Source organism: Tauraco erythrolophus, chromosome 3 (assembly GCF_009769465.1).
Source record: "Tauraco erythrolophus isolate bTauEry1 chromosome 3, bTauEry1.pri, whole genome shotgun sequence".
Taxonomy (NCBI): domain Eukaryota; kingdom Metazoa; phylum Chordata; class Aves; order Musophagiformes; family Musophagidae; genus Tauraco; species Tauraco erythrolophus.
Window position 1 is genome coordinate 52,579,813 of NC_141467.1, and position 21,809 is coordinate 52,601,621.

The 21,809-nt window shown below is 40.3% G+C and overlaps 1 protein-coding gene across 1 annotated transcript in view; it reads right to left on the reverse strand.

Moving 5' to 3' along the window:
* SLC35D4 (solute carrier family 35 member D4) overlaps positions 1-21,809 on the reverse strand; it is a 57,490-nt gene that overhangs the window by 18,621 nt on the left and 17,060 nt on the right. The window contains exons 8-13 of the mRNA XM_009984466.2: positions 21,034-21,082; positions 18,980-19,025; positions 17,967-18,002; positions 10,825-10,859; positions 9,487-9,556; positions 6,582-6,675 (exon numbers count right to left, since the gene is read on the reverse strand). Of these exons, the coding sequence (XP_009982768.2) occupies positions 6,582-6,675; positions 9,487-9,556; positions 10,825-10,859; positions 17,967-18,002; positions 18,980-19,025; positions 21,034-21,082 (330 nt within the window). The remainder of the gene's footprint in view (positions 1-6,581; positions 6,676-9,486; positions 9,557-10,824; positions 10,860-17,966; positions 18,003-18,979; positions 19,026-21,033; positions 21,083-21,809) is intronic.

The window sequence follows — 21,809 nt, forward strand, 5'->3', positions numbered from 1 at the left end:
GGAAACAAATTCGGAGCCTTTTTTGAGGCTTAATCTATCAATTAATGTCTGCTGAGACTGAAGATTTGTTATATTCTGCACAGGCTAAAATTTTGCTGCGATACTACCTGAAAGTAGCAACACATAACTTTATGTACGTACTTGTGTGACCATATCATGTCCAAAAGCTGTGTACCTGCCATTCTCAATGGATACACAGCTGCAGCCCTATACAACACCTCTTAATATACATATTAAAACTTTCCATTATCTGGAGGTTCAAAATCTCCAACAAGTCACAGCTATTCTTACAAGGCAGCTTCCTTAAGTTACATTAGTGCCCCAGGGAGCCTGTGCCACTTAGCTTAGTGGTCATGTAGCACACAAAGGAGTTGTTATGGAGACTGATGTCTTTCCAACAATTATATGGTGTAATTAGTGTTGGATGCTACAAGACAACTATCAAGCTGTCTCCACGGAAACTACCAGAAAACCTATACTTTTAAGGTTTCGGCAACTGGTCTTTTTTACAGACCTTTAAGATGCAGTTAAGAGCACACTGATTGCCTTATCTGCTCTTCAAGCTCAGCTGAGAAACACATTTCCTCTTCCAAGGTATTTGCACAGTCCCCATGCTGACTCACAGAAACCAAATATATGTGTCAAGAAACGAGGACTAACCACAAATCAATAAGCATTTTTACCATTTTTAATGATCTTTATGTGCATGCGTGTACATACCCACATGCGTAACAGTACACAAGCTGCACAGACAGAAAAAGCTCACTTCTACTTTTATGAACTCCTTCCTGGCATACCTGAAAACATTAGGGTCATGGAAACTCCCTCTCTCAGATTAGAGACGCACTTCAAATCACACTGGTGCCACAGAGAGCACCTACCAGCAGAGTCCAGTCAGGTCTAGCACACAGTTCTCCCTCTCTCCCAGAGCAGCTGCAGTTTCTCCAGGTTGAATGAGCAGAGACCTTGAGACAGTCTTGTACACAGTGCAGGATCTTTGCCAAATGAAAACTCAGTGTGTTTATGGAACTCCAGTGGGAGTTTATGGCATTTTTGCATAAAGCTTTATGAGGTCCAAGCCAAGAAAACAATGTGATTTTCAGCCAAGAATCTCACTGACATTTTTGCCTGAGCACAGCAGCATGCAAAGAAGATACTTCGGTGTACAATATAACCAAGTGGGCCAGTGCCAGATAACCAAACACATTCTTGTTCTGCTTATGATATATGTATAAAATTTTTAAACAGATTTTTTTTATCCAGAATCCTCTCCCATTAGGGCAGAGATGAACAAGGAGAGCCATTTGCTTCAGAAGGTACCAATGGCAGGACTCTTTTGAGTGACACGTATTTCTGCAAATAAATAACCCTCAGCAGAAGTAAGGAACTGACATTCTGGACCAGAATATCTTACAGCACTTGCATGCTAAGCAGCAGTGACAGAGGAATTGAGAGATAAACAAATAAGAGTGCATGCTTTAGCAGAGGCTTTAAGACTGCAAAAATGTGGAAAAACAGGAATTTGTTTTATTTATCTCACTTGGTTTGCCCCCGAATTAAAGCAAATAAAATTCTCATGTGAACTGCTATCTGTGAAGAGAGGTGCAGTGAGCATAGCCAGGCTAGGAGCCCCAGAAGACTTGCAGTTGTAGCCCCTCTGTTTTATGAGAAGCAGGAAAAAGAGAATTTCTGCTTTAATAAAAAACATCAGTACTTTTCCAATCTTTAAGAGGGATACCATCCGTTTTTTAACATTGACATGAAGATGGATCTAGTCTATCCATTCTTCTCAAGACACCATGGGGACCAAAGCAGCAGATACACAGACACGAAATATAAAATCAAAGACTAAAGGAGGCATTCTTAATAGCTGTTATATATTTTGGGGAAGGACTAAAACTGCTCGGGTATAAGTACAGTGGGTTACAGTTAGGTATATAGGACCCATAAGATACTCTTTCAAACACTCCTGCAAAAGTACTTTTGCAATGTCTGGTAGCCAGCATCAAACATAGAGTGACCTGAGCCAAACACTTCTAAAGTCAACAAACAAGGAACCAAGGCAGCTGCCAGGGGATGCTTTTATGCATCAGGGAGCCTCCAACACTATTTAGACACACTAGAGATTACATAATGGTGCATGGGACAGCCATATAGAAAAGAGCTGCATACCCCTCATCAGATTAATCTAAATTTTCTTCCAACAAATGCATATAAGAAAACCAGTGTAAAACTCAATGCAACTTGATTTCCGTTATCCAACTTCATTTCTTCAGGGGAGGAATGAAGAAAGAGAAAATCCAAAATCCACTTTCCACTGACCTTCCCATTTATTCTTCCTAACAAGCTGTCTCAAAAGGTTCCTATTGGAAACAAGCTCAATTCCCTACTACAAGTTTACTGGGATAACACTAAACATAATATGGGAGTATGAATTCATAAGTAACCAGTATCTTGCTGAAGAAATGTTCTGAAATACTATTTCCCCCTTCTACTCATAATTTAAATTATTTCTTCTGCTTAACTTTTAGAGACACACTAACAGGTTTCATCACCAGATACAGATTGGCAGCCTTAATCTAAACAAACTACTGACAGCACTGTTAGAGCTCATTAGCGTTCTCACCAGCTGCTTCTGTCTGTATATATGAGCATCTCCAGCTTTTCCTTCCAGTACATGACCCATGATACTAGCATAGCTTTCAAATTAAAACAAGAAATCTCAGTACAGCTTCAAACCCGTGCTCTTCTGGGAATTAAATCTGTGCAAGGCTATGACAAAGCATTCCATATTTCTTGGGCTTCTTAAAAGCCTTTTTTTTGTTTGTTTTACAGATCACTTTAGCAATTTTTTGGCATTTCTCACCAATCTATACAGATATGACTAACAGACACACTATTTGCTTTCACAGCAAAAGTGCAGAGAGCATTTGTCACTATAAATATCTCACAGGGCTATATACACAGATGAAACCTGTGCTTCGTCTGTCTCTGCACAAAGCCATGCTTTGACATCAAAACTGCCAGAAATCATTACAGGAAGGAATTTAAAAACCTCATACAATGATTAAATCACAGCAGCCAAAGTAAGTATCATAAAAACAAGTTACGACCCAGCTCCAGTTTTTAAGTGAATGAAAAATTAAGGGCCAGAGAGGCCAAATATGTGGGCTTCACAAAGAATGCCTCCTTGAATCTGCAAAGCAGGCCCAATCAGATCTCATGGTTACTTTATTGGTCTATCAGCACTTAAATAACGTGGTGGCAACGATCTCAGCCCCAACTCATTAGTCACGTAGGTACAAAGCATCCAAATGGAAAACAGATTTTCTGATTCTCTGCACCTCCCTAGAGGCCTGCGCTGCTGTCTGAGGACTACAGCGTTCTCTTTTCTTGGCTCATTTGCAAGATAAACATATTCTGGCCTCAAATACTGCTCCTTTCCAACTGCTGGTGAAAACTCCAGTCAGTCTGAGAGATTAAGAGGATGATCTAGGCCACTACTCAATCCAAGAAAAATGCTCATGTGGGAACGCAAAGCCGTTGTTGTGACCAGGGTGTGGTTTTTTTTTTCCACTGCATCTCATTCTGCAAGTCCAGATTCAAATAGTTTCTACATTTATTCTTCATTCACATTAACTTCCTTCCTTTTTTTTTTAAAGAGAGTCACACACTTGAGTTTAAATAGATTTTTACCGTACTAGTTAAATACTGCTTTTCTGCATCCTATGATGACTTAAGATGTGATTGAGACAGCCCTCATATGCAGGCAGTGTTGGGCTGGAGCAGTACAACGATCAGTCCAACACTTCCAAACACCTGCAGGAAGCCGCATTAGTGATCAGATACACAGGACTCTTTTCAACTACTTCATATGTAAATTTATGGTTCCTTGTAGTTACAAGATATCTTGTGAGAATTTTGTAGGAACTGGTAGATCAGCCCCTACCCTTGTAGGCAAGCTCCAGCACTTGCTTTCTGCCTGTCTGTGTCTGTCTCTGCAGTCTCTTTTGATCTCTGTTCTGAAAATGATGTATAGTGTTTCTGAATTTTTCAAGCACTCACTGACTTCCACCCCAAAATGAGCTGCATTTCAGCACTTAGATCAGCAGTTCCTCTGCGCTCCTCATGCTGCCTCAAATGGGTTTCATTCTTAAAGCAAGTTTAGCTGAAGAATAGATTAAATTATCATAGTGACACAGGGATATATCTTTAGATGCTATAAAGGCACATAATTTCATTGACAACAGTGGCTAGAACAAACTTTATCTAATTTATGTCTAGAGTTGGCCAAAACCCCACAAACCTAGAAACTCTTGAACTTTGGGAAAGCTTTGATCCAGTCCAGACTTTGTGGCTCTGATCCACTTCAGCTGGGAAGGACCCAAATCTGCTTAAAATATATTTCACAACACATCTTTGCCTGCATTTTTTTCAGATAGGTCATCAATACCACATGTAGAACCATTTCTCCTTATTCACAATACCTACTAGCAGAGCCAGCTATTCCTCTCTACAACCCAGAATGTTAAAAACAAACAAACAAAAAATTAAAAAAATAGGCACTTTACATCAGTTGACTTGCTACCAAGGAGCAAGAAGAAAGCTAAGGTACTAAAATCTGCACAGTCAGAATGTTTGGAAGAAATTCAAACTGATGAGAAACTCTAAGTGACTTGTACAGCGTGGAACAGCTTGCAAAGCACAAAATGAGCCGCATCACTCTCTTCTTGTTATCCCCAGAAAAACCAAAGACTCATCTGACTACAGTTTCTACACAAGCACATTATGCAAGTCTACTTGGGGTTTTTTTGGTGGGGGTAGGCTAACAGCTTCATTCACTGTAGTAGGAAAGCTGCGATCACAAACCACATAGGAAGGTTGTGGTTTTCAGATAACCTAGCTGAGAGTGATGAAACTAAGTAAGATCTAACCAGGGAAAAGGAGTCTGACAAGCTCTTCTTACTGCATTTACCACTGATAATTTAACAAATTAGCTGTTAATAACTTAAATCAAGTACAGCCAGACCCTAAATCCACAGATCACAGGATAATTCCAGTAGGAATGGACCTCAAGAGGTCAGACCGGGTTGTTCAGGGCTTTATCCGGTTGAGTCTTGAAAATCTTCAAAGATGGAGACTGCACAGCCTCCCTGGGCAACCTGTGACCCTGCCTGACTTGTCCTCGGGGTGAAAAAGCTTTTCCTTATACTCAATCTGAATCTCTCTTGCTCCAATTTATGCTTGTTATCTTTCAGCCCACTCCCCTGCCATGAACGACTGTGAAGAACCTGGATCTGTCTTGATAATTTCTCCACAGCCACTGGGCGGCTGCTGTTTGTTAGGTGGTCCCAAAGCTGTCTCTTCCAGCCTGAACAAGCCTGGTCCGGCAGCCGCTCCTCACAAGGCAAGTGCTCCAGCCTCCTGACTTTCTTGGCAGCCCTCTGCCGACTTGCTCCAATTTATCAATGTCTTCCTTGTATTGAGGTGCCTAAAAAAAGGCTCTCCATTCCAGATGTGGTCTAGCAAGTGCTGAGTAGAGGGGCATGATTGCTTCCACGAATTTACTGCCTGTGCTACTGTTAGTACAATCCAGGATACTTTTGGCCTTCTTAGCTGCCAGGGCACACTGCTGGCTCATGTTCAGCTTCCTGTCTACCAAAATCTTCAGGTTCTTTGCTGCAGAGCTGCTTCCCAGCCATCCAGCCTCCAGACTATATTATTGTCAGGGGCTCTTCCTTCCCATGTGCCGGGCTTCACATCTGTCCTTGCTGAATTTTTTAAGATTTCTGTTGGCCTATTCCCCCAGCCTGTCCAGGTCCCTCTAGAAGGCAACCCTGTCCTTCAGCATTATTGACTGGTCTTCCCTGTTTGGTGTCCTTTGCAAAATGAGTGCTCTATCACCTCTGCTTCTTCAATAAACATGTTAAACAAGTTGGGTCCCAGGACAGACCCCTGTGCTACTCCAGTTGTCACAAGCCTCCAGTTAGAGTAGGAATCATTAATCTCTACATTCTGAGCCTGATCATCCATTGTTTTACCCATCTAATTGTCTGCTCATCCAGATTGTAACAGTCTAATTTGGATATAAAAACATTGTGGGAGATGATACTGTCAAAAGCCTTGTTAATGTCAAGGCAAGTTATATAGCTCGCTCTCCCCTGCAACGATAGCCGTGGGAGTTCTGGTACTGAACTTCAGGGAACTAGTTTTAACTCTTGGCTCTGGGAAGACACACTGGAAATAACAGCTGGTGCACACACTCTCAGAAGGAATATTCTTCTCCAAAGTACCTTTGGAAAGTATAGATTTGTATTACTGGGATTCAGTAGGCCAAATTCTTAGCTGCAATAATCAGTCCAGCTCCATTAAACTCAGTCTATATACAGTATTTCATCTCAGCTAACCATCCTGGCTCATTATGTACCTGATATTTGTCACCTCAACTCTATGTGCAGGTTGCACAGACAGGCCCTAGGAGCATCAAAGAGGAATAGCACAGGAAACTAGACAGATGCAGAAGTTCCTCAGTTCTCCTGGGAGAAGCACAGATTCACCGTGCTCCTGCGAGAGTCTCTTACCTTTGCAAGGAAAGTCCATGCTGCGTATTGCCCTGAGGTTGTGCTGCTTTTTAGCTTCACTGTGTGTAACATCAGAAAGAATCCCAACAGTCCACTGCAAGGGATGGGGAAAGCTTGTTAATAAAGTCTCTTAATTTCAACTAAGCAACCTCTTACAGGCATCTTGGTTTTCCTAATGCAGAATTGAATAGTCACCCTTCAAGCAATGTTAATCCCATTTGGAGAAAGAAAGCTGGTGGTCAAAGAGCTTACACTATGTCCAGTACATCTCGACTTTTGGTCAGTCAGTGACTAGAGTCTGAGTAAGGTAAGTCTGACACTCTTATGGCTGGTCTTTAATGCACTTGCATAATCAGAAAAGTAGAGATTATTGGAAACATGAAGTGAAATATTAACTTCAAGCATTGAAATGGCTCTGAATAAACACAATGCTAATTTCAACAGGAGCCACACATGTTTGGCAACTAACTCACTTCAACCTCCACAGAGCCTTGAACTGAAAAAATAACCACTGGAAAGTTTCTGCCTGAAGCTTTCAAGCTGTTTAAACTTCATGAGGCCTAAATTCCAATTAGGAAGTCAAATACATCTCTACTGTATAACAAATAGACAGATGACTCAGTAGTGCTGAGAACAGAATACTCCAAAGCTCTCTGATGATGATTAAATGAATTTTGATTCTCAATTCATATAGGACAGTAGTTCCTAATGCTCCTGTAGCCAAGACTACTCTTAAGGATACTCTGTTCCACATCTCAAGGGACCTCAGACAGCTTATAAACTTTGGCTCTGGATTTTGTTTCACTTGTGACATACTTATAACCCACTGCTTGTGAACCAATGAAATAGCGTAAACCAGCAAGCAGAGAATAGAAAAGGACTTTAAAATATGTAAGACACAAATTACTGTGTGGCTGGTTGAGAGGCATAAGAGATTAAAAAGTACTGTGGTAAGCTGCATGGGAAAGGAGATAGGATCAACACAGCACACAGGTGGTGAGGCAAAAAGTGCCTTGGTATTCCGAGAGGGTATGCTGTTCTGGATACTGATGCAATGCAGTTGGTGTCCTCTCTGCAATAGCAGAGAGGTGGAAGGGTGGAAGATGGTGGCTCCCCAGGTTAGAAGTTCCATGCTGGGCTCCAGCACCTCTGCCAAGTGCTGTTCCCTGCTCGTACATGTGAGAAAGTTGCGTCTCAGCCACATGTCAGTACAGGTGTTTTTGATACACCAAACAGTAGGGGAAGACGACTGCCCAGGAGTAGGAGGTACTAGCGTTTCTTACACTGAGCCGTAACACAAGACCCCAAAGGACTATCCACTTTGCCTGGAGCTAAGAAAGCAGATGATAAAACATAGGCCCAAACTCAGCTCCCTGTTGCAGAGGATGAAGTGCTGAACAGTAGAGCATTCCACTCTGAGAAATCAGTCAGTTCAATAAAGCAATATTGCCCAAACTTTTGAAAGTCCAGTAGCTAGCTTAAGCTTGTTCCACATCATCTGCCCTGCTGTGAAGGGCTTTTAGTCATAGTGATTTGAAGCTGTTTAGTGCAATTCAGAGACAAAAAGTGAAACAGCTAATTACAATACCTGAAACATTGATGTCACAATTAACACCAATTTATTTTGTTAAATAAATGCAGCGCTTTGCACCTTACTACAAATGCTTCAGACATTCTGCACAGGTAGTAGATTAACTCCATCAGTTACCCTTACTTTACATTTTATAGGCTTCCTCCAAATACTCATGTGTACGGAGACACTAGATGATAAGATGTAGGAGAGCAACCGAGATGGTTGTTTCTCCATCTAACTATTCCCTTCCACTTACTGTAGTATACGGTGCTATATACACTACACATGTACTGAAACTGAGGCAATGGAAACAGAAGTGAGAGGCTACAACAGTGGTAAAATTCTAATGAAGTGGAAGAGAATAATACCTGGGCTAGACAGACACCCATTAGTGCCTGCAGTTAGACCTTGCCTTCAAGAAGAAATATATTTCACCTACCTACTGTGGAATAACTTATTCATTAATACCTAATTGCAAGTTACTTGTAGTGTGGATCGTTAAGCTTTGAAAAAGCCACTTTTGTACCAAAAAACTATGTACATAGGGAAATTACTTAACAAACATTTTAAATATCTCCTTTTAATGGAAAAGATAGATCTACCAGATCTACTTCTAGATACAAGTAAGAAAATCACTAACAATCAGAAAAAAATATTTGCCATCAGTTAGCATGAAAATACTTTTTCCCTTCTAAAGAGAAAATACTTCCATTTGGCAAAAGTCTGGAGGAGAAAGACAGGAATAATTTTTTTTGAGATAGTTAAGGCCTATAGAAAACATACTTACATTGTCCTGTGAGAATTACACTATTGGGCAGTAAACTTTTGCTATTCAAAATAAAGGAATGCTTGTTAAAGCTTTTCCCTTTTACCCCAAAAAAAACATTCTGCCAAATAACAAGATGTACAGGCAAATAAATCCATGTACACTCATATACTGCTGAAGACTAATACTTTGTAATCACTGCAAACAGCAAGTTTTACAAGGGCTAATCCAACTTGAGAAGCATTTGAGAGATGCTATTTACCAAAGCTTTGCTACATTAGGTAAAAATTATTTTACTGGTGACTGGAAACTCTCCTGATCAGAATGCATTCACTCAAATAAACACATATACTTCCAGCACATTTGAATCTCAGGCCTTCAAATGCATATCCACAGATATGCACAGATACATACATACTCCTTGCATTTTTACTGGCTTATGCCCGCAGAAACTAGTATAACTAAGGTTTAGCATGCTCCAAAACTTTTAACTGAGAGTCAAGGTTGGAAGTCAGTGGGATCTCTTATTTTGAAAGCATTCACATGTCCTCTTATAGAGAGGTTACCTGGCGCAGCAGCTGCTATGAAACCTGTAGAAATACAGGAACGGAAAGTCCAAGGCACTGAAGAGATCACCTGAGGGACAAAGCAATACACTCAGTGGAACACAGGGGAAAAAAATTACCCCCTATTACAAGCAGGGGAACAGCAATTATATGAACATTACTAGCTTAACATTCCTTTGAGCCTTTACAGCTGGCTGACTTTTCATTTATGATGCTTTCCACATTTCTAGTGTGTTTAATGATTCCTCTCTGACCTTGCTTCTAGCCAGTTCCTGCCTTTGGTTGAAAAACGAGAAAGGAATATATAAGAATATTCTTTGCTAGTATGCAAAAGATCTTGCTTAAGCAACAGCTTCCAGTGGACAGACATACATCATACCCACTTCTTTTATTACAGAGCTCGTGATAGTTTCTACTCAAGCAACAGGAAACACAAACATATGTTGGCTGCTTCCCCCTCTGGCATTTGAACTCTGTCACACAGAGCAACTTGAGAAGTTTAAAAAAGTTCTCCCAGATCCAAGCAGAGCTCTCGAGTACTTGCATTTCCAGGAATCTGGGCCCTGGTTGCTCTTGGTAGCAACAATTCCCAGGAGTTCTCTGGCCTTCAGGCTCTACAGATTTAGAGGAAGGTCTATCTTTCACTTTTTGACATAGAGGACTATTTTGCTTAACATGTCTGTCTATCCTGGTGGGGGAAGGCTATATACACAATTTGCACCACCAGGCAAAAGGGGGAATTTATGTTTATTTAAACGCTTCTTCCTTTGTTTTTCTGACTGAGCAAACGTCTAGTGAAAGCAACAGGTGATCATCTTTACTTTTCTCACTATTAAAACACCAGTATGATAGGAATATTAGCCACCATCAAATATTCAATTTCTCCATTTTTAGCCTTTGATCTTTTGCCACTTCAAATCCTGCCATGGGCTCAAGTGATGGGATACATCTTAGGAAAGCAACAAAACGAAATCTCTGCATAGCACTGAGGGCAATGCAGAGAAGGAAACTTGGTTCTACATGGACTGCTGGGACACTGCTCTGAAGAGGGCATGTTTACCTAGAGAATCCTTGTTCTTTACCATGTACCACCTCAAAAGTTGCTCTTTGTTGTCTGTCTCATGCTGCCTCTTTGCAAAGGGCAGCTCAGAAAGGTATTAGTAAATATCATGGAAATTACAGTGTTATATAATCTCTTCTCCTCTTCCTACAGGATTATTGGTCATATTCCTGTTGAACTTCAGGGCTAAAATCCTATGGAGTTTGGCCTCTAAAACCATGCATGGAAAGGAAAGACAACATGGAAACCTAAAAAAGAAACAACTCAATCCAGTTTACCTGCTGGATGGGATGCAGAGGCCAACAGCACCACACTAAAAAATAAAAAAAGATTAATTGTATACTACAGAATTGATGACATGGCCCGAACATTATAAATTGATAGTTTTGAGTTTGTTTTTTCACAGTGAAACTTATTTCAGTTGAGTAGAATAACTGAGGCAGAAGTATCAATTTAAAAAAAAAAAAGTTGCTTGGGAAGGAATCTCCAAGGTCCCCTGATACAACCTCTCACCTGAAGCAGGACTATCACCAATATTTGATCATGTCCTCTGTGGTTCTGCCTCAAAAAGCCAGGTCTAAAAACCTCCCAGCATGGAGACTCCACACCTCTCTAGGTAACTTGTCCCAGGGCCACTCTGCCTTCCTAGCAAAGAAGTTTTTCCTGATGTCCCGTTTTTAAACCACCAAAGCTGCAATTTATGGTTGTTGTTCCATGTTATACCATCTGTTGCTCCTTAGGAGCTTGGCTCTGTCACCTTTGCAACTCCCTTTCAAGAAGGTGTAGGCAGTTGTTAGGTTGCACCTTGGTCTCTGCTTTGCCAGTCTCAACAAGACTAGCTCCTTCAAACTCTCCTTGCAGTAGGCCATGTGTTCTAGGTCCCTAACAATGTCAGTAGCCCTCTGCTACTAACTCAATTTCTCAGTATCTGTCTTGAACTGGGCGGCCAAAACTGATTAGAGTATTTCAGCTCCAGCCTCAGCAATGCTCAGAATAACTCCTCTCGATCTGACGATCATGCTCCTTCTAATGTAGCCCTATACATGGTTTGCCTTAATTTGCCATGAGCATGCACTACTGCCTCACGGAGATCTCAGCATTCACTGTTACCTCCAAGTCCTTTTCAACAGACCTGCTGTTCAGCCAGCTGGTGACACCACTGAGGCAGAATCTATACAGAACTTGCATCTAGACTTGAGTGTCTCTCTGTCCGAAGATTAATTTCAGCTGTGTGCATACAGATGTCCGCTTTATGGCCACGTGCAGATATTGCATATGAGTCAAATATAGAGTCTTATGTGTGTGATTGTGCATGCACTGTACATTCCAAAATGGCCATTAGACAAGGGATAAATGTCGCAATTAAACAAGTTTAAAAAAAACTGACATGAAAATAAAACCAAATTCCAGCCCAAATGATGCACACTTTTCACAAAGATACAAGTGAGCAAGAGAATCAGCTGTGACCAGTTCTTTACCTGGAGTATCACTTAAGGTTTCTGAGGTCCTACAAAGACTTCATCCTCTGAGTCTGCAGCATAGGCTATACAGAGCCTTTTTCTGTGCTACTGATTCTTCCTGTAAACTTCTGAGTTTTTCCCAATTTTTTTCCATTCCATCATGGTTCCAAGGTTAGAAGGCTACAGAAACATTCTTGGGCACTGTAATATGGAAGAAGCATGCATGTCTCCAAAGCAGAGCTACAGCTTCCTCCAGTTACCTACAACGTACATTCATGACAAACACAAAGGACTAGAGGGAGGAGAAAAGAATATCTGGAGATGTTGCTTCTTGATAAGCAGTAAGCAATGCATTTACAAAGATAAAAAGACATTCATTAATGTTATGAAAGCTAAAGTTAGGCAATTTTCCCTGGCTAATTACCAGCGATTCTTACAGTTCACTAGGCCCAGTAATGGTAGTAAAGCGCCAACCCAGCCAGCGGAGAAATGGAAGTCTGCACAGTGAAAAGTTAAGGCAGAGAAGGAGCTGGAAGTGGTTCTAAACACACACAGTTACAGCTAGAAAACTGAACTCGCTGTAAATGAGCTACCTCCAGTACCTGCAGCAGTATAGTATCATCTGTGTGGTGCTTATACCAGACCAACTTCCTCTTCCAGCATTAACACAGATACCATTTCCAACCCTGCTCACTCTTAGCTGGTCCCAGTTCTCCACATGACCAGGCTACTGCGCTTGGTGGCCTGCCCTTGGCGTGCTTTGGTGAATCCCAGCATCATTGACAGAGGCGTCGGTAGCAAAATGAACTGCAAAGAACATGGAAGTCCCGTGGCCAGAGAAGCCCTGGGAGGAAGCTTGTCACTGAAACCAGCCGTGGAAGACAACAGGCTGAAGGAGGAAACGGTTCATGAGCGACACGTAGGCATGTACTTTAGGCTTAATTTTTTATATAATGCCTTTGAAAGGCATCAGCTGGCACAGTATGTTCACATTGTCAATATTTATACATTTTTTTAAAAGATGTGGTTGCCACAAAGATATTAAACAAAGCAAAGCAGATCACTTATAGTAGGCAATTCCCCCTGCCCCACACACGCGTGCTCTCCCTGCACAGGACGCAGAGAGGAATTCACAATAAACTGGCCAATTGCTCAGTTTCCTGGTAAAGAGAGAAAAGGAAGCAAAGAGCTATTGCTTTTGACTGAATAACAGAGAAAACAGGAGACTGGCAGGGCAAGTGAAACTGTATCAACAGTGACGAGAATTATGACTAAGTCATGTTTCTCCTTTTTTTTTTTTGCGTTATTAATTTTTAAACCAAAAAACAGTGAGATTGGGAAATGCTCAGAGAGAAACTTCCTTTTGCAAGCAAGAGGAATTGATAACCCTACCAGACATCCCATGCCTCGATCCAAAGAAAACATAGAAGGAAAACAAAACCTTCTTTGCGAAGTGCAGGGCAGGTTAAGGCAAATGGGTTAGATGGCATTAAAGCTGTACTGTAACTCTGCTCTGAACAGAACATCAGCAGAAAAGACATGATGATGCTATAAAAACAGACTATGGATCCAGAAGTTTCCTGCAGGACAGCCTGGACATCAGGCTGCAGCAAAACCAAAATCCCTGTACTGGATTTCTCTGCTCCTCTCTTTTTTCTCCTGTACTCAATACTGACAGCTGGGTCACCCTTGGTTTTCTTTCTGGCTAAAGAGAGGTTTGTCAGCAAAAAGAGCAACTTATGCCTACAAAGCTACCCTTCCCTACTGCAGAAAATCTACTGCAGCTTTTTTAATTCACGAAAGTGACAGATTAGCAGCTCTTCCAGAAGTCAGATGTAGTTTATCTGCACAAAGTAGAGCCTTTACCTCACACTTGTCAGTGCCATTTATTCACCATTTGAATCTCTCCCACTCTAAGTTTTTGTTTTCTCCTCACCAATGACTGCTAGGCTATCTGGCATGCCTTTGTGAACAAATGGTAGACAGTGACAGATATTGGGATGTACTGAAACTTTCTTCCAAGTTCTCCACAAGAAGTAACATATCTCTACCTGCCTCAGCATTGGAGAAAGCCCAAGATGAGCCACGACTCACTTCTAAGACACACTATGTATCCCTCAACATGCCAGGTAGATGTCACTACCTCCTCCCCTCACGCTACCCCTTGCCAGCTACCCAGGGGGGAGAAATCTGGCTCCCTCCTTGATAAAAAGTGGGGGACTGGAAAGAAATAAAAGAAAATGCAAGATTACTGGAAAAAACACTGGAAGTAGAACATAATTGCAGAAGTCAGAGTGCAGGGAAATACAATACTGCAGTAAAAAAGGTTATGGGAACAAGACTGGAGGATTAGAGGGAAGTTCTTGGAAGTACATCTTGGGAGTACTCCCTCCCTGCCCCACATGCTTAAACACCAGTGAGATGGATGAACAGGACGGGGTTGGGCACTGAGAAGCAACATCACCCCTCCCTTCTCTGCACAGCACAGCTCTTGCTTTCCCTCCCACACTTGTTCCTGGTCTGGCTCCCTTTTTGAAAGCCATTGAATAATCATGCTATAAGTGATGAAGTGAGAAGAACGTCACAGTTTCAACATCAGCAAATATTTCTTCAGATCTGTTTGGTTCTGGAAAGTTCCCGTTCCTGTACATTTGCTTAAGATGTTCTCCCCTCCCAAACTGTTCCAGATTCTAAAACAAGAAACAGTGCACGGCATGTAGAGACAGGATATGTTAGAAGACTTGGTTAATTTTGCACCTCTGGAAGTGTCCAACAGAGCCAATACAGTTAATGTGTATTTTTAATCTAAATACATATTTTTTAATCTAACATTTTGGTACATTCTAATGTCCAATAGCTTGGGGCAGAACTTTTAATCTGCTCTATCCAGGCAGTCTCTACACTCAGAGTGTAACTGGGCTTTTGTACCGAACAGAAACATTTTGAACAAACCTATATATATTCCTGTATATTAAGAAAAAAATATTCATCAAAAGGGTTATCAAGCACTGGAACAGGCTGTCCAGGGAAGTGGTTGAGTTACCACCCCTGGAGGTATTTTAAAAAGGTGTAGATGTGGTACTTAGGGACATGGTTCAGTGGCAGAATTGGTAGTGCTAGGATTATGGTTCGACTCAATGATCTTAAGGGTCTTTTCCAACCCAAATGATTCTATGATTCTAAACACTATCTGGCTGTGCACAAACAGTTGCTTTCTTTTTCCCACATCATCTGTCTGATCCAGGTTAGAAACAAGGAGCTATAAAGGTCTATTGATAAAAGTGCTAAGAGGAGAAAGTTCTACTGATACCACACTAGCAAGTTCCTTCATAAATCACAGAATCATAGACTCACACTTGTACAGACAAGACCACCAGTACATATTAGACTGTCCTGTTCTGGAGGTGGAACCAGGATCTTGTCATGTCTGAAAGAGTCCTCGAGAAGCCCTGAGTAAAGGAAGCCGCATGTAACTGAATGCCTGCTAAATTACAAATTATAGTGCTGGGCGCCCTCTGACAGAGATAAGCACACATATACAGTAACTCTGACCCAGAACTGCCTGTGAGGAGTTAGCATTCATTCAGAGAACATTCAGAATAAAACGCCCTCTACTCAGTGTGATTTAAAAACACTTTAGAGTGTTTTCTATAGAAATTAAACTTGTGCAATAAAGCTGTGTGTACACATACACACATAGCTCTCAAACATGATGATCAGCTTCATCCAAATTTGAGAAGCGGCAGTCATCTCCAAGATAACTACATGCGCCGAGCTCTCACAAAGACAAACCCTTCTGCAGCAGAAGGATTTCAGCCCCATTAGACACTGAAGGACCTTCACAGCAGTGGCACATCATGGAGGTCACAACCAAGGAGAGAACTTCTGCCAAATTTCACATCCTTTCAAACGTCATCTGCTATGAAGACAAAACAAAACTCTGAAAGAAATCAGATGTCACTTATCCCATTGCCCATGGTACTGTTTGTTTTCCCTAGACAAGATGAGCTCCTAATGTTAAGAACTGCAAGCTTCTCTAACACATAAAAACATATACATACATATATAGATACATAGACATATAGATATCCACAGACTCAAACCAAACAAATAAGCATCCGGTCTTCTACCTCCTCTAAGCCACCTGTTTTCCAGCAATTGCTTTGCACCATCATCTCACAAGCTACAATGATCTTTAAGCCTCATAATGGTGAAAATCTTTGCAAGCTTTGATAACACATTTTTGCTTTAAGAAAATGCTAAAAAAAAGGGCCATCTGCCAATTTGCACAATTCCATTGTTTGTTTTTTGTTGTATTTTTTTTTAAAGAACAGTTTTAAAATACATACCACTGCACCTCACAGTTCCTTAGCAAGAAGTTTCTCCCTTTCAAAAGCCTCTAAATCAATAAGCATACTTTCTATGAAATGTGGAACTCCTGCTCTCTACTGGACACAACTTCACAGACTTCAAAGAACACCATCAACTAACATAGTGGGAACCTAGTCCTGACTTTTCAATCAAAGCTGCAAAATTAAGACCTTCGGCTAAAATCTGAATTTAAAGGTTCATGTCCAGATGCAATTTTCAACTAAATGACAACTGAAAGCCATAGTCAGGCAGGTGCCAAATTCAGGATTCTCCCCTTCAACAAACAGCTACAGCTCATTGAAGACTTCATGGGTTATTTCTGCACACGGCAGCGCATCTGCAAGTGCCGTGACTAATTCTTCAAAATAGTTTCAATAAACACAACTACCTTCTTTGAGTAAAATTGATTTGCTTTGCACTTCATAGTAGATGGAAAACAACAACTGACTCAAGAGCCTACTTCACATAAACTGATATTCAGATATCATCAATGCATGGGACTAGTAAATAGCCACTGGAATCACACAAACACAAAATCAGAGGCCTGTATGACTTATTTATGGAAATAAGAGATTTGACTGAACTAAGATGGAAGGAGATACACAGTATTATCATATTTATGATGCTCACAAGATAAATGGGAACTGAAGTAACTGCCCTACACTGGTGTCCCTGATGTGCTCCCATCAGGGATCTTTAATGTGGTCAGACAAGAGCATACATCCATCTACTCAAATTGACAATAGTAACTTCACTTTTGTTATGCTTATTCCTAACTTCTACTCTCTCTTTCACTATTTTTGACCATCCTTTCTTAGAACTTGGTATCCATACTCCACAGTATTCCCATATAACTTTAGCTACTATCCCAAGAAAAGAGGTCAACATATACAAGACATAAATATGGATGGAGAAGAATCTAGTAATGTCTCTGTATGTCTTACTTCAAATAAAGCCTCACAAAAATCTAAGCAAAAGCCATGCACTCCAAATGTTGTGGCTTATATGGCTATTTGAGGAAAGATTTCTTTTTTTTTTTAAATAAAAAGACACAGCGGGGTCTGGTCAGTAACTCAGGCTCTTTCACTAACTACAAAATAACAAGCCACTTTTCTATCTCTAAATCGGAAAAACAACTGAAAGTCTGAATTACTCAATCCCACTAACAGCACTCTGAACAATCAGTTACTGCTCATGCTCTTTGCACATCGTACTTTTGGAATCACTACCTCCCCTCCTGGCAATTTTGTACAAGTTCTATTCTCTGAAGTGGGGTATTGCCAAGGAGTTACTCTGTAAATATTATTTCTGGAAATGATAGATCACTTGTGCACATGGTGATTAAAAAATTCATAATTAACACCTCGTTACCTCCCCAGGTGTATATTGGCATGTCCACCTATAACCAGAGCAAAAAAATTTCAGCTGCTAAGCCATTTAGCTTAGCATTGTTCTTTCAGTCAATGTCCTACTAAATAAACACATTTAAGTAGTGGTAGCTATGAGTTTCCTAAACAAGCCGTGGTTGAAAATGAAAATATATATCGTGTAAAACCCGTTATGGTGTATCAAAGGCTTATTCATTTTACCTGAATACATAGTTGATGTACTGTTGGTCCAGATCACTGGGAGAGGAGGGAAAGAAAAAAAGGTGTTCTTTTAGTAATGCAGTTCATTTGGTATAAGAGACCAGCATATTAAGTGGTATTATAACACTGCAATATTACACAATATTAATATTATATAATATATGACACAATGTTATAATTAGGTAATACTAACATTCTAATTATATACATTATAACCATAACCTATTAATATTGTAATATTATCAGTATATTAATCAGCATATTAATTTACACATCATTTGCACATTATTTCTGTGCTACTATGTCAGTGGGAGTCTCATTTAAAGTGAAGATAAAGTCAGACTGACTAAAATTTCTACCTTTTAAACAGAGACAGAAAACGGTTTTGAAATAAACGAGCTTATCCGTATTCTACACATGCACGTATTATGTACATATGCATAGTATGCAGTGGCAACATATCCATTTCCATCCATACAGACAACTGCAGATTATAGACACTGTGAACATGCAATGCCACTACTGTCTGTCTGAAGTTTTCACAGGCACATGGGATTAGTGCAAGATTTCAAGGTTTTTAAGGTAGTCAGCCATTCCAGTCCTGTAGCAACTCACCAGATGCTAAACACTTTTGAGACTGTGTCACGAAGGGAGATACTGACAGACTCAAACCACGCAGCTTTCAAGGCTAACATAAACATCTCCTCTTAATGCCTATGCCAGGAATTAGGGGTTCTTTTTCCAGGACTGAGTCATCACCTTTCGACAATACACTGTTTAAAACTAATCCAGTGTTCGAGTTAGCAGTATAACTATCAATAACCACATGCTACTGTTATCAACAATAAATAAGTCTCCTCTTGCAAGAGAGGTTGTTAATGATTAACCAAGAATGGCCCAGCTCATGCTGGTAACACAGAGGTCCCTACAGCTTACCTGACTGCTACACAGATGTGTCTATAACCCTCCTTGATAGCAATCTCTTTCTTTTTAAAAGAATGAAAACACATTACCTTAAAGAGCTAGGTTTCCATAACTTGTGAAACACTTTGTAAGCCCCTGTAATTGAAATGACATGTGTAATTGCCGTAACATGCAATCATTCTGACAAACAACTGCTTATTGGCCGTGGCACCCACAGATGTGGAACCCCTCTGAATTACAGTTTAGCAATGCAGCACAAAGGATGCTTAAAGGATCAGTAAAACGAACCTATCGCTTCAAATTAATGGTTTTCAAAGTGTTATCATCTCAGAGTGCTGTCATGCTACGTGTTTCTGCTAGTCGTTCTGAAGAAGAGACAACCTCTAGCTCATGGCAACTACAAAGGAGTGTGTGTGTGTACATGCGTGTGTAAATACATACAGAAAAGTGTCGCAGAATGGGTTCTTCAGCCCACCCCATTTTTTGGGTAAATTCTACGACATGTTCATTTATGTAGACACCTACAGCTGCTGGCTCTGAGCCATGTTTCCTGTTTAGAGTTTTCTCTGCTCTAGAGTCTCCAGGTCCTTTACCTTCTTGACCTACCCACCTCTTAGTTAGGGCTCATTTCTATTCTGGGAAAAGCTTCAAGGAAGGAACAAAACAGCTTCAGGCTTTATTTTATTCAGACCCTTTCTTCAAGGCTTTGTTGGGGTTTTTTGATTCACAAAGAAAACCAGAACATGAAAAGCAAATCCAGTAGGACACTATGTAATAGTGTCCTCAATTCTGCCTCCGTTAGACAAGCTGAAGGGCAGAACGCATGTCCTTTCTCTAATGCTCCATCTTAATTAACTGTGTGATAAGTCAGTTCATCTGTTTGCCCTTTCTTGTAGCATCTTCATTCTGCGTTAGCTGACAGGAAATCTAATTACACAAAAAAAACCCCAACACTCATATTGACAACTTTCTCTCAAAATCAAGAAATATGGAAAGAAGTTACATTTCGAGCATAAACATTATATTGGCACTTCCTACACGTTTCAAGCACACAGAAGAAGCCTCCTGAAGACTCTTTAAGCAGCTTTTCACCTCCGTGGCCTAGCAGCTCTTTACAAATGAGACCTCTTGGCTTTGAGAAAGCAATAACACCACAAGTTACAGCAAACAAGTATTTGAACTGAAAAATCCTTAGCTTTTTGTTTCATCTGAATGAGAAAATGTTTGCTATATAACATTTCCTAAAGGAAAAAAAACCCCACATTATTTCTTATTTGTACATTAACAACATTTTCCAATGGCATCTCTAGACCTCCCTAGACACAAATACATATAAACACAAAACCTCTGCCCTGAAAATTTTACAGTATGAATAGATAAAATAAAGTAGGAATCATCCCTAATTTGCAGACAAGACTTAACATACAAATGAGTCACTCGCTAAGTCTATAGGTCAGCTAAGAACCAAATACAAGTCCCTTATTATCTAACTTAATGCTCCAAAAGACACAAATCTCCTAGTTTAAAATTACTGCTCTTGTTTTCTTCAGATTTTCTGGGTCTGTTTATAGCTTTTCAGGGAAGAATTACGATTTATCCAAATCTGTCCAAAAAAAAACCCAAAGAAAACCTGACAGGTCATGCAACTCTCCGTTAAAAAATTTAAAAAATGCATATGATTGCATAAAAAAACCCCAACATTTCAACATCCTTCCTCTGGGAGCGTATTCCATGATATTTTAAAATATTTTTGTCCGTTTTCAAATAAAATCAGCATGTGCAATAAAGATCCAATTGCAAGTTATTCCTTGTTTTTTTTTCATGTTTCTTCTCTCCTAGAAGGGGAGGTTGTCTCTTAGTAGATAACCATCAAAAACTCCCAGAAAAGCTTAGTGCTGATTAAAATTGTATGTGCATTTTCTCATCCACTGTTAACTGACTGCAACACCTAGTTTATTCTGTTGTTGTTTTCAACATAAAAGCTATAAAAGAAATGCACTTTCTTATCTTTACTGAGCTGCTTCATTCTTTCCAAGTTTCTTACATCAAGAACCTTAAATATCAGTAACTTGATAATAAAGTTGATTTACTTCTCCAACACATTTACTCTTCCTAATTCTTTTTCCAAAAGAAAATGACTTACCAACACAGATTGAGTGAATCACAGCCCATAAATAACCGTTTGGATCAAACTGCAATAAAGAACATTTACATAAATAAATGCACGTTCATGTAAACATACGTATCACTATTTCCCTGCAGTTAGCTTCACAAAGCAAGTACAGTGAGTAGGAGCTATGCTACAAAGAAAGAGAAGACAACTAAAGAAGACTAGAAAGACTAAAGCTTTTCCTGTCCTGCTTAGAGACCTGACGTATGCCAGTTACCCAGGTTCTCAGCTACTCTTGGCAAGGATAGCTCTATTTCTTTCAGATATGTACACCATTTTAAAGAATCTGAGAATATGGACCCCAGGGACTCCAGTCTGTTTCGTTTTGTATTGGCAGTCAGGGAGGGCAAGAGGATCAGAGGAACACAACTAAGGTTTTTTCCTGTCTCCTTTCCCCTCTCAGCCCCTGCAGCAACTAAGGCAGTCTCTCTCCCCAAGGGTCTCACTAACTGCAGAGTATCCAAAAGAGTGCTTTAGAAAGACATCTGCCTCTGAGCAAGGTAGGCTCTCTTCACAATCAATAGGGAAAAATAAACATTTTTGAGAGGAATTCACTTGGCATTTTAGATGTCTGCTTTCAGGGAGACGAATTATACACCAGAAGTTCCTGCTCTGCACTGTGGACTATGAAGGGAGCTAGCACAGGCACAACATTTCTGATGGCTACGTTTGATCAGATGCATTCAGACAAGTTCCTATATTCATCCCACCTGACTTCAGATATTACCTAAAGGATCCAAAAGAGAAAA